Source organism: Bacillus rossius, chromosome 8 (genome assembly GCF_032445375.1).
Source record: "Bacillus rossius redtenbacheri isolate Brsri chromosome 8, Brsri_v3, whole genome shotgun sequence".
NCBI lineage: Eukaryota > Metazoa > Arthropoda > Insecta > Phasmatodea > Bacillidae > Bacillus > Bacillus rossius.
The window spans coordinates 25,584,081-25,598,350 of NC_086336.1; the positions used below are offsets into that span (position 1 = coordinate 25,584,081).

A 14,270-nucleotide genomic window follows, 5' to 3' on the forward strand; every position below is an offset into this window, starting at 1 on the left:
CTGGCATGTAGTCCGTTAGGTTCAGTTTGAACTACGTGGGTGTGCGACCTCAGGGCCAAATGTAAGTTGGTTTGAGTTATGTGTGAGGCGGTGGCCCTTACCTTAATGTAGAGTTATTTATTCTTGAATTGGTTTGTCTAAATTCCTTTTCGGCCACCACCTTGAAAATTGTTTAGTTTGGATTTATGCATTAACGTAACTTCAATGTCAACTTCGTTTTTATTGGTAACTGTCTCCCCCTGAGACGTCGTCGCACGTGTTTGATTATTTCTTATTAATGTAAATTCCCTCTGTAATTGTAACTGCACTTTACAGTAGTTTTGAAAAACGTAAATAATGTAACGTCTTTCTTCAATTGTAACTGCACTTTGTAGTAGTTTTGTAAAACGTAAATAGTGTAACGTCTTTCTTTAATTGTAACTGCACTTCGCAGTAGTTTTGTAAAACGTAAATAATGTAACTTCTTTCTTAATTGTTTAATTGTAACTGCACCTTGCAGCAGTTTGTAAAACGTAAAATGTCTGAATTTAACTGCATACTTGGCACTGCTTTTGCTTCGCGTCAACTGCGCGATGTATGATGGGATCGCTTACGGTGTAGCCTGCTTACCTTCGAAGCCTGTTTTGTCTAAAATCATTGTTTTTGATTTTTGTATTTAGCCTTGCCTAAATTGTATTCACTTAACCTCATCAGTAACCTAATGTTATGATTTGATGTTTGAATAAAATGTCTGTGTACCTGATACCATTTACCTTGCATACCTAATCTGCTCCATTCACGTAAACCCCAGACCATGCCAGGTTCTGGCCTCCCATCCTAATGCTCCTAAGCTAGATAGGCTATACAGAACAAAAGATGTTTCCACATGTTGCATAGTGGTAAATATTATTCTTTTTGTGTGGGATGCGGGATGCTCTCTGTCAATCGCAAGAGAAGGAAGGATTCGCTAGAAATCAGGAAGAAGTAAGTTTGTCTTGCATTATAATGCTTTTCAGCATTTTAAAGGCATAATTAACAACTGAGAAATTAATTTTTTTTTTGTTTAGATTACACCTAATTTAAATATTGTAAGTGATTTAAATGGCTACTTCTGAGTTTGGTAATATTAGGGTTTTGCAACAAAAGAAAACGGTGGAACCTTTATGGTTTCGCCGGTGCGAAACGTGGTGGACGTTTCTGCAAGGCCGTGTGTTTTCTCGTGGAACTCCAGTTCTTACCCTTCCTCACACCTATCCACCCCGCGAAAGCTAGATTTACTAGTCTCATTACATTTCGTTGACCCTCAGGACCTCGTTTAATAGTCTTGAATCATTCATTAAATTACGCGAAAGTTGGCCAACCTAGACCCGTAATTTATATCAATTTTATTCCCTTTATTATTAATACTAAACAACTTTCTAAAAATAAAATTCTGGCTAAGAGTCTGTGGCAGTGGCTGTTCCAAGGGGGAGAGGGCTTTAAAGAGCTCATGACGTCAACTAGCACTGACTAAATTGACTATTTTGTCAGGAAAACGGGGTAAAACCGTTTCTAAGGTCAAGTGCCCTTCCATTGTGAACCACCATCAAGAACGGTATTCTAAGATGTTCTGGTAAGATGGCGAATAAGCACTGTCTTGTTGGGCTGTCCATACACCAGAACGTTTTATTGGCACCCAACACGCTTCATACAGACCACCGATGACCACAAACGTGAATATATACGATTTAATGGCGCCAGACGCGGGTCCGCCATCAGGACGAAATCAATGACAAAAGTAAGCCATAAATTTTCATATTTTCCTGGCTCATCTTCAAACTTAGGATTATTTAAATAAATATTTTAAGTATTTTTTTCGGTAGCCTGTTACAGCCTTTCAAAATTTTATCCCAGTATTGTACTCTCCTACTTAATTTTGTCTCCGGCCGTTTCATCCACGGGCTCCTACACCACTCAAGTCCTGATTAAGCATCGCCTCATTTCTCCCCGCTCCTCTGCACGTACGCGAGTGAAATTGCGCGCCCCTTCAGTGCCCCGCGCACGTCGTGCCACTCACTACCATAGCTTCCGTCAGCCCTCCTAGGCACACCCGTAGCTCAAGCTACAGTTGGTGGAAGCAACTTTGGTCAGGTTCGCCAGCACAGGTAACGGTCGGTCCTGACACTCCTCGGGAGTCCTGTAGCCAGCCGTTCCCACTACGCAGAATTATCCCCCCCTTCCTTTTTCCCCTCTATCCATTCCAGATCCTTCCATCTGGATAAACTACCTCCCGGTCTCTATAACAGAACCCAGGCCGGCGAACGGACAGCACGTGCGGCACGGCGAACTAAATTACCTTATTTTAGGTGTCGGAGCGAGTGCTCTGGCGGCCACGACCCAACTTAATCTAAGTTCCTTTCCTCCCCGACAGAGCTCACACCATTGGGCTCCATATGGTACAAGCTTTCACTAGTTGCCCTCCCCCCCCCCCCCCGCGGGAATTTTGTGTACCAACCCAGAGTCAGTTCCTGTTGTCCCCAACAGAGCGCTCTGCTTTACACCTCTGAGGCCCCTTTAAGTTAGGCAGTTAGCCCTATTCATATCTTTTTTTCTGGAGGGCGGAGCATGTACTCTGCCGGGCTTATTCTAACCAATCAGAGGCCATTTCTCCCACTCCCTAATACTCCGGGCCTCTCGCTCGAACTTAACTTCATGTCACCTGAAAGAGCGAGAGATTCCTCCTTCGGCGGTCACCACGATAGCATCTCGCGCCGGACTCGCATCGCCCGCGCCTTTTACGTATTCAGCCGCCGCAACCTAGTTAATAGATGTGATCTCTCCATTTCTGGAGTGTTCCCTAACGTTTATTATCTTTATATATTCTTCTGGTTGGATATTTGCCATTAGTTTAGCCAAGTAGCAATTTTGTATAATGTCTCGCGACGGTTCAACGCGACTACCCGCGCCGCCTCCCCTCGGGGATTGACTTCACTTCACTTCACTTCAATCCAACCACAGATCGGTAAGTGAAAAGGTCAACGTCATGTTTGACTATTGTTGCCTCCCCGTTATCCTTTTGCCATACCTAAATTAATTTACTATTCTTGACCACTGGATTCCCTTTTGGTTCCAGTGGGGTTCAAGACTTGGTTCAGGAAGCGTTTCAAGACTCGGGTGAAGTTTCCTTTCAAGACTTAGTCTGCCAAATTTACGCCGATCCTTCGGAGATTGAAGCCCAGAAACTCCTTATCATGCTTCGCCAGTGAACAGTCCGCTATGGAACATGTTGAATATGTTCTCCAGCACCAATCAGAACAATTTATGTTAAAAATATTATGTTTATTTTCATAGTCTCATTTATAAAATGTATCATAAAAGTGTAATTAATGACTTCAAATAGCCCGGGCCCCCTTAAAAATAATTAATTATTAATTCCAATAATTGTAATTTTGTAAATTCAAAGAAGGTCAAAATAAGATAATGCAAATTTTAATCTATAATATAAAAATGAATCGCAAAATGTGTTGGTAAGCGCATAACACAAGAACGCGTGGACCAATTTGGCCAATTTTTTTTTAAATGTTGTTGAAGTTCAAAGATAGTTTTTACCGCGAGAAAAATTCAAATAATTGCCGGAAAAACTTTAAAACCAGCCCTTTTCTTTTTGCCATTCAAACGTTTTCTAACTAAAACGAGCTTTATTGCTATTGTATAAAGTTCATATTGAATTACAAGCACTCACTGTTGTTTAAACAATGTAGGTATGTTCCTAACGTCAAAGAGTCAATTTCCACTTTATTACCTCTGTAAAAAGTTCGATCATATCTATCAAAACAGTGTGCGTTGGAGCACAGATAAAAAATAAATAAATAAACCGAAATCGAATAGTTCAATTTGGTCGGCTTCGTGATATTATTTCATTTGTTTTACTTTAAAATGCATCAGTTTTCAAGTCATTACATCAGTCCAACAAAACCAGCGTTACCAAAAGGGTTTCATAAGTTTAAGTTTTTATTATTAAATTTCCCTATTTTAAATACGGCTTGAAGTATTTGACTCCAAGTCATATCAAATTTAAAAAAAAATTGAAACAACAACAAACTGTCAATGTCAGTGTTTTTTTTTTCTTGGATTTTAGGTTACCTACCCTAATGAGTTTGCTTTTGTCAACTGATACACAAAACAAATTCTTAACCTATAGAGTATATTGTGCAGTGTTTATTTACCTATGATCGATAATTATTGCATGTGACAAAATAATCTATAATATAGATATGCCTCCTATTAGACGAAGCAATTTAGGTAGAAGAACCCGAAATGCTACAAACCAAGATAATTACCGATCTAATCATGCTGCACAAGACCATAACGGCCAAAATGAACGTGAATAAATTCGGATATCACAAACGCATGAAGCGCAGCGCGACATTCAACTAATAATCGCGCAAGTTTGAATCGAGCTGCTTTCAGGTACGATGTGTCAATTGGCTACAGTAACTACTAATGTGTTGGTATTGGCTCCATGGACTCGGTTTGCTCACATTGTAAGGCATAGAAATATAAAAACGAAGCTAATGGATTGTGTTGCGCAAATGGTAAAGTGAAATTGATACCATTGGAACCACCACCAGAGCCATTGTACTCATTGGTTTCAGGAATAGGAACAGATTCCATACACTTTTTGACAAATATTCAACAATATAACAATTGCTTTCAAATGACTTCATTTGGTTCAACAAATGTAGTTCGGGAAAATTTAATGCCAACTTTCAAGGTATCTATTATATCAATTAATCAAAATTATTTTAGCGAACAATATGTTCTGTCACCTAGATAAAGATGTGTCATTAATCATAATTATCACTTAGTCATCATATTATTTGTTGATTCATTTTTAGCAGCACATTTATTATTTTGAAACAGAATATAATTATTTGATGATAGATATTAGTTACAACTAATTAGGAGACAGATATAATTTTTAAGAAAAAAAAATATTTAAGTTTTATCACTGTTAATCCATAAATTTATACCCCACATTGATTATTTATTTTATTTTATAGTGTTTGGAGCAAAAATAATATTTTTATTAATTTACAGATAGAAGGCCAAATATATCACATTTACTGTTACCAGTGTCAGATAGCAACTACAAATTCCTGCAAATTTATTTCATGGGCAATTCAGCACAAGAAATTAATATGCGTTGTGCACATAACAATTTAGTAAAGAGGTCTATTGTAGAACAATTACAAACTTTATTTCATGAACACAATCAATTAATTATATTGTTTAAAACTGCCCTGGATCTGATGCCATCAGATAATCACAACATTGTAATCAGAGCTGATAAAACACCTGTGGGTCAACATGCAAGACGTTTTAATGCACCAACTATTGATGAAGTTGCTATCGTTGTAGTTGGAGAAAACTTGGAATCCCGTGATATTGTTTTACATCGTCGGAATGATCAATTACAACGTATAAAAGAAACACACCGCTCATATTATGCACTGCAATATCCCATTATATTTTGGCAAGGTGAAGATGGCTATGATTTCTCAATAAAAATGATAAATCCCATTACAGGTAATTAAAATATTAGTTTAGCTATGTCGATAATATTTTAGTAACTTCATTATGTATTTTAATTTTATATTTCAACAATGTTAATTAAACAAAATATATTTACAGGTTCCGAAACGAACAAAAAAGTCAGTTCAATGAACTATTATTCATACCGCCTAATGATTCGGGAAAACGAAGACAATCACATATTGAAATGTCGTCGATTATATCACAAATATATTGTTGACATGTATGTTAAAATTGAAACGGAGAGATTAACATTCATTAGGTTGAATCAGACCAAACTCCGATCTGAAGAGTATATTCACCTTCGAGATGCGATTAATACTGATGGGAATGCACAGAATTTTGGTCAGATGACTATTCTTCCAGCAACATATATCGGAAGCCCTCAACATATGCATGAATATGCTCAAGATGCCATGTCGTATGTTCGTCACTATGGTACAGCAGATTTGTTCATCACATTTACATGCAATCCACAATGGATAGAAATCAAGCAGGAGTTATTCCCTGGGAAATCACCTATTGATCGTCATGATATTACAGCAAGAGTCTTTAAACAAAAATTGAAATCTTTAATGGATTTCATCGTAAAACATCATGTGTTTGGTGAGACACGCTGCTGGATGTATTCTGTGGAGTGGCAGAAACGAGGATTGCCACATGCACACATTTTGATTTGGTTGGTTGAAAAGATAAGGCCAAATGAAGTTGATGCAGTGATATCAGCAGAAATCCCTTATGTACAAGTAGATCCTGGATTGCATGAGGTAGTTATCAAAAATATGATACATGGTCCCTATGGAACTATTAATCAAAATTTACCATGTATGATGGATGGAAAATGTTCAAAACGATATCCACGGACATTATTATCAGAAACAATTACTGGTAATGACGGTTATCCACTGTATCGTCGACGATCGACAGAAGACAATGGAAGATCAACAATTGTCAAATTAAATCAACAAGATATTGAAATAGATAATCTTTGGATTGTCCCATATTCACCCATTTTAAAATACCTTCAAAGCACACATCAACGTTGAATCTTGCCATTCAGTGAAATCTATTAAATACATTTGCAAATATGTAACCAAAGGAAGTGATATGGCTGTGATTGGAATTGGTGGAGAGAATTCCAATGATGAAGTTACACAATACCAAATGGGCCGCTATGTTAGTAGTAATGAAGCAGTATGGCGAATATTTTCTTTTCCTATTCATGAGAGACACCCTTCTGTTGTTCACTTAGCTGTGCATTTAGAAAATGGACAAAGAGTGTATTTTACAGCACAGAACGCAGTACAAAGAGCTGCTCAGCCACCAACTACTACATTAACCAGTTTTTTTGAGACATGCCAAAACGATTATTTTGCACAAACATTGCTATATTCTGAAATGTCAAAATATTATACTTGGAATCATTCCTCAAGAAGATTTATAAGACGGAAACAAGGGAAACAAGTTCAAGGATACCTAGATGTGTATTCCACCGTTGCCATTGGTCGAATTTATTCAGTACATCCAAGCAATGACGAATGTTTCATTTACGACTACTATTAGTTAATGTATGTGGCCCAACATCATTCCAACATTTACGAACTGTTGATGGTGAATTATGTGGATCTTACAGGGAAGCCTGTCAACATTTGCAATTGCTAGAAAATGATGCTCATTGGAATCAAATACGAAATAGAATGGGAAATCCAAATATACAAATCAGTGAAGAAATTTAAAACGAAGCATTGATTTCAATTGAGGACATGTGCATGATGATGTCAAACAAACTATTAATTCAATTAGGCCTGGCCGCGCCCAATCGTCCAATGCATGATGCTTTTAACCAAGAGTTGAATCGAGAAAAAATGTATGATCTCAACACTTTAAAAGAATTAATTCAAACGAACCTTCCACTGTTGAATGAACAACAGAAGTATGTATTTGATAATCTTGTGAAAGTAATAAATGATGAAACTGGAGGGATTTACTTCTTAGATGCACCTGCTGGTACAGGAAAAACTTTTTTGATTTCATTAATATTAGCAACGATTCGCTCACAAAATAAAATTGCACTTGCACTCGCTTCGTCGGAAATTGCAGCAACTTTGCTTGAAGGTGGTCGAACAGCCCATTCAGCATTAAAATTGCCATTAAATATGCAAAGCAATGAAACTCCTACCTGCAACATTTCTAAGAACTCTGCAATGGCAAAGGTCTTGCAGCAATGTAAATTATTTTTTTTGGGATGAATGCACGATTGCACATAAAAAATCTTTAGAGGCTTTAGACAGAACATTAAAAGATATACGGAGCAATCATAATCAATTTGGTGGTGCTATGATTTTATTAGCAGGAGATTTTCGTCAAACATTGACCGTGATTCCACGATCAACACCAGCTGATGAACTCAATGCATGTCTAAAGTCCTCCAATTTGTGGAAACATGTCAAAGTACTTCATTTAAGCAAGAATATGCGTGTCGAGTTGCAAAATGACCAATCTGGAAACATATTCTCTAAACAACTCATTGACATTGGTAATGGCAAATTTCCTATCGACATGTTGACTGGCTGCATTAACATTCCTCCAAGTTTTTGTCAGTTAACTCGATCAAAAGATGATCTTATTCAGAAGGTGTTTCCAGATGTTTCTCAAAATTACAGAAACCATGATTGGTTGAGCGAACGAGATATATTGGCTGTAAAAAACATAGATGTAAATGAATTAAATTTAAAAATACAAGAACAAATTACAGGCGAATCGAGGATACATAAATCAGTTGATTCCGTTACTAACCAAGATGATGTAGTGAAATATCCACCAGAATTTTTAAACTCGCTGGATTTGCCAGCATTGCCACCTCACAATCTTCAATTCAATGTTGGATCGGTTGTTATAATGTTGCGAAATATCAACCAACCGCGTCTTTGCAACGGCACACGGTTAGCAATAAATAAATTACTAAACAACGTGATAGAAGCAACTATACTGAAAGGAAAATATAAAGGAGAGGACGTTCTCATACCTCGTATCCCAATGATTTCGAATGATGTGCCGTTTGCTTTAAACGACTACAGTTTCCAGTTCGGCTTGCTTTTGCTATGACCATAAACAAGTCCCAGGGGCAATCATTAAGTGTTTGTGGTATTAATCTGGAAAACCCATGTTTCTCACATGGTCAATTGTATGTTGCCTGTTCCCGTGTTGGAAAACCATCATATTTGTTTGTCTATGCGCCAGATAATCAAACAAACAACATCGTATATCACAAAGCACTACAATGAAAATAAAACTTATTATGTTTCACATGATTAACAATAAAGAGGTTACTTATTTTTAAATGCCTATATATGTTTTATTTAATTATATTTCTTATTCACAACGCTCTATCACCAGGGTGACGGTTCTGTTGAGGGGAATTTTTTTTCCCGACTATAATATATGTAGGAACAAAAAAATGTCACATTACAAATCATTTTGACAGGACTTTATTGCAGTACGAAGTCTGCCGGGTCAGCTAGTTAACAATAAAAAGGGCAAACTTTAAGCAAACATATTTGTTTTTTACTTCAAATACGATCCTCCTTCCTAGTTCCTTTTGTGAGAACTAACTAAAAATTTTTGTTGCTCCCTTGTGTCCTCTGAGTATACAGTAGTTACTGTTTTACCCACTTGATGCAGCTTCCAGAATTTTCGTAACCATGGATACAGTTTCTTTAACTTCACAAGGGGCACAAAAGTAAGCTCTGAGCATGCGCAGAATTTGTGCAACAAATAGGGAAACGGATAGGACAATAAAGAACTGGCTGTCTCCTATCGTGCACTAGTAATACAGCTAGGGAACAGGTGTGTGTGTCTTGGAATACCGGCGTAAGCCAGCGAGCCTCACCGAGCAACAGTGCCTCCCGCACGTGGTCCTTGAGCTGGTCCACGCGCTCAACCACGCGCTCCTTGTCGCGCACCCAGAAGCCGGGGAACACGCTCGCCACGCAGCGCACCCGGATGCTGCCGCCCTGGAACTGGTGGTCCTCCACCTTGAAGCGCAGCCCCAGCGCCGAGGTGACCAGGCCGTAGTGGTGTACCAGCTCCGGATACTGGACCAGCTCGTCCCGGTCCCGCACCTACACGTGCCACCTGGTCACACTTCGTACCATGCCGTATACATACATATGTGGGTGGTGGCTTCAATGATTCATTGCAAAGGGATGGATTTCAAAATGGAGGGTTTTCTAATATCATTTTTGAAAATGTTGTTTAAAATGTCTTTTTTAAAAATAACAGAATTCAAAAATTTGTTTTCTTTAATTTTCTGAGATGCAATACTGCTGAATTCTAAATGTGTGTAATTAAAATAGTCTGCTTTTAGAATTTTCTGGAATCCAGGGTAGAGGAATTTTTCAGGATGTCGGAATTAAAAATTTCGGAGTTCAAAATGGTTGGTCACTAGAATTATCGTTGATCGAAGATGGCAGTTAGGTCCATTATCAAAGATAAAGAACATCTCAGCTGGTATCCGTGATGTCGAAAATTCAGGATGTTAAACGATCAACATACACAGCCTGAAGCCTGCATTCGGTGTAACTAAATAAATTTCCTACATTATTATTGTGGGCTATACTGTTAACAATTTCCCAATTACTGAATAGTAGCACACGCGGTTATCGGATGTTTGCCTACCAATAAATTAATTCAATTGGAAAAAATCATTGAGTATTAAATCAATATTTATGTATTTAATTTTTTATCACTTAAAAGCAATACTTAATGTATAAACAACCGAAAAAAATGTTTTGGGGTCTATATTATTAGAGCGTGGTTTCGATCCACGAACCTCTGGGTTATGGGCCCAGCACGCTTCCAAATTGAGACGCCCCTCGAGCCCTAAAGTTATGTCATTTTAACTTGATAATAAAATACCTTGGAAACTGCTGGGCAAAATATTAAGAAAATTAAGGTTATTTAGCAGGTGGTGAACAAGACAAAATTTACACTCCCTGCAAACTAGTAACTTGGGAGTTCGTGGATCGTTAAATAGAAGAAGATATGTGATAAATAAATACACTACATAAGTAGTTTGGTCTATAGGTTTCCCTGGTGTATTATGAAGAAGTTTTGTTTTTGCATTATTCTGATATCACAATCAAGATCTTAGCATGTAACAAAAATATGGGGGCGCCCCGAACTTATTTAAAACAACACATATTCAACTTTAACAACGAACGATTACACAAACACAAATTTAAAAGTTAGAAGTATCACACCAAAATTTGATTCGTCCAATGATTAAATAGATAATAAGTTTCCTTGATTCTACATGTTCTGGAGGATTAAGTTCTTAAATCCCTGCTCGCTGGTAGGCTACTGATTCTTTTAATGTAGTTCGTAGATAGAAAGGGGGGAGGTGTTTATTTTACATTATCACCCGGGTCTTCACGGTAAGACGTCGGGTCGGGAAAGATCTCTTCTAACGTGACTCGGAGTTCGAGGTCCAGGACCACGAGCTGGGAGTTATTTGTCTCCCCAGCATTTTGACCCTGTCTGAAACACAAGTAAAATTCAAAACGAATTTGACCTGCTTCCAGACAGTCATACACAGTCGGCGCGAAAGGCCAACAAACAGGAATTTGGGGAGAAGAAAAACGGCTGGATTACTCACCAAACAGAGTGTGGAATCAGGGCTCCCGAGGTGTCTCGCGCCGACATCAGGATGTCGCGCACCGAGATACCGCGGATGACACGGAAGAAACCAAAATTTTAGTAAAATAAAAAAATACTTCAATTTTAAATATAAACATGATTTGTACTAATTACTACTACTGACTGGCTACTGTACAAATGGGATCACATCCCTTGAAGCAACTGACTACATCACTTATGCGCACGAATTCGCCGTTCCCGCGAAAAGCCTCTTAGCGCAGAGGACGCTGAGATGATGTGGTCAGTAGTCGAGGTCAGAGTACTTAGTGGGCGATGGTGGACAAAGCTTCTAATTAAATCGGGCGGTCGGCCCTAGGGAAAAAGAGTGGGAAGGTTCGGCTCAGGATCGAAAATTTCCGAAGGAGTCCGAGGTGGTCGTGACAACAACACACACGATATGCGCACTCTCTACCGGCGGTAACAGGAAGCTACAAAGAATCGACTTTAACAGGACGCAACTAGAAACAAGAGTCTAGCGACAGCAATGCTACCTTCCTGCAACTGTCTGCAAATGCCGATCCTCTCCGAAGTTGGCGGATCGGGAGCGCCTACCCCCTGGATGTTTTTTTTTATTTTTACGCGCGCGTTTTTTCTCTCCAGTATAAAAATGCCACATAAGACTGTTTAGTGAATGGTTGGTTATATTAGGTAAGTATAGCTACATTAAAAATACTGTAAAATCATTTTATGGTTTCTTAGCAAATAACTTTTTAATATGTAGCTATCCAGCGCTACGAAACTGTTTACATGATTTCCAAGTATCTTTAATGTAACTATCCTAACCAAATCAACCGTTCACAAAAATTTTAAAGTATTTATAATGTAGCTAACCTAACCTAATTGACCATTAGTTATCATGTCCTTACCTGAAAATTACAATTTAATTAATAAATTTACTTTTATTTGCATTTATTATTCAAATATATTTTTTACTTTTAAAATTATACGTGCTCGTATTTATATTTACAAGTACAAAAAAACTTCGCACCTGCCGGGATTCGAACCGTCAACCTTACGACTAAATAATAGCACCGCTGAGCGCTCAGCCACGCGGACACATTTGACAATTGAAGTTTCAGATGGCATATATGATCGTGCCGCCGGCCCCGGAACGAGCCAGTTGCCAGTTGCCAGTTGCAGGAAGGTAGCATTGCTGCCGCTAGACTCTTCTCGACTAGAAAGCATAGTGCCATATGGCGTAGCAGGTGGTGCGCTCTGGCGGCCTAAAGGGGAACTAACGGAGGCGGTGAACTGAACCGCCGCCAGGTGTCACTGGCGCGTGCTCTGCACGCTGGCGACCAGGCACGAAGTCGCTTTTTCTGCCGCTAGATGTCGTGGAGGTCTCTGTAGGACCAGGGAGAATGTCCTTGAAGTAAGCCATCATCTTGCCTAGGTTCACGTCAGGTCACTGCTCCTAGCATAATTTCTCAGAACTATGGTGGGGGGGAGAGATGGGAGGGTGGACAGGAAAACACCACTAAGCTGGGAACGGAGGTCCACTGGAGACCCGTTCGTGACGAGACTCGCTATTCTCAGCAGGCCTCTAAGAAGAAGCAGCTTGCAGCCCAGAAGCTGCTCTATGCCATTTTGGTCATGCAGGGAATTAATATTACAAACCCGGGACGTGACTGCAGGCGAGAGAAATTTCAACCGGGCTGCCCACCTCCACATTAGACTAGCAAAATATCAGATAGGTACCTGAGAAAGGTGCTTCAGACCACTGGCACAAAGTTTAACTACGTGGCGTACACTTGCCTAACAAAGAGTAAATCTCCCCTTTAGCAACCAGATAAATTAAAAAAATAAAATTTCCAAAATAAAATTAATATTATAGTAAAAATTAAAAAAAAGCTGTCGAAATGCCTAATTTCCGACACATAATATAGTGGAAAACGGATCAAAGTGTTTTTTGACATATACATTTTATTTCGAAAGTTCATCGATCATTAGGAATAATACTGGGTATCAAAAATAAACATAAAAACTATCAGCGTTAATGTAACCATTTAGAAAAATTAAATCCGTAAATGGGTGTTAAAGAGGTAAGTATGGTTTTAAAAAGAAAACATGCATATTGATGAATTTAATGGAACTAGGATTATGAAAATAAGAAAATTCAACAATTTTTTACAGTAATGTATTGAAATTTTCTTAATTCGTCGAAATTTATTTTAGTGTGTGCGAAAAATGGGTAAGTTTTAATTTTTTTATGGTATCTCCGAAATTAAAATAGTAAGATGAAACATTTAGTTAAAATAATATAAATAATAAATGCAATTTTATTTTATCATTTTGCGGGATTACTAGTTTGTTTTTAAGGAAATAATGCCATACTTCTTAATCAACTAAATATAAATTTATAAACTAAGAGTTAATTTGATTTATATTAATACACCAATTGATTTATTTTTTCCGAAATTCACCCTTTTATGGGGTGAAACTGTTAAACTTTGTTCCATAATTTGAAATTATGAATCCAAAGCAAATTTGGTTAAGGTAAAATAATAAGCAAAATTACACACACACCTATACACACAAACAATTACACAACACGCACACAAAAAAAACACACAACAGCATTCTTATAGCAAAACATGCACACAGCACAACATTTTAACAGCATGCATACAACACAATGTGTTCGCAAAATAACATGCTCACAACATACATGTACAAACCATACATGCACAACACCCACATGCAAAGCACACGTGCACATGAACAACACATACGTTCATTCACAACAAACGCAAATAAACACACACACGCATGCACAACACACACGCACACAACACACACAACACAAACGCATACAACGCACACAACACACACAACACACACGCACACAACACAAACATGCCCACAAAACACACGCACACAATGAACACACAATTCACACACTTGACACGCAGTACATACAGACAAATCAATGGACACACAGTACACACACCACACACCACACACACGCATACACCACACACACACATACACACAAAAATGTATATAGTGTAACCTAGCAT

The 14,270-nt window shown here is 38.2% G+C and overlaps 1 protein-coding gene across 3 annotated transcripts in view; it reads right to left on the reverse strand.

Annotated features, from left to right (window-relative positions):
- Nucleotides 1-14,270, reverse strand: part of LOC134534667 (uncharacterized) — a 783,923-nt gene that overhangs the window by 60,697 nt on the left and 708,956 nt on the right. For all 3 annotated transcript variants that reach the window (XM_063373127.1, XM_063373129.1, XM_063373128.1), the window contains exon 6: nt 9,443-9,674. In XM_063373127.1, the coding sequence (XP_063229197.1) occupies nt 9,443-9,674 (232 nt within the window). The remainder of the gene's footprint in view (nt 1-9,442; nt 9,675-14,270) is intronic.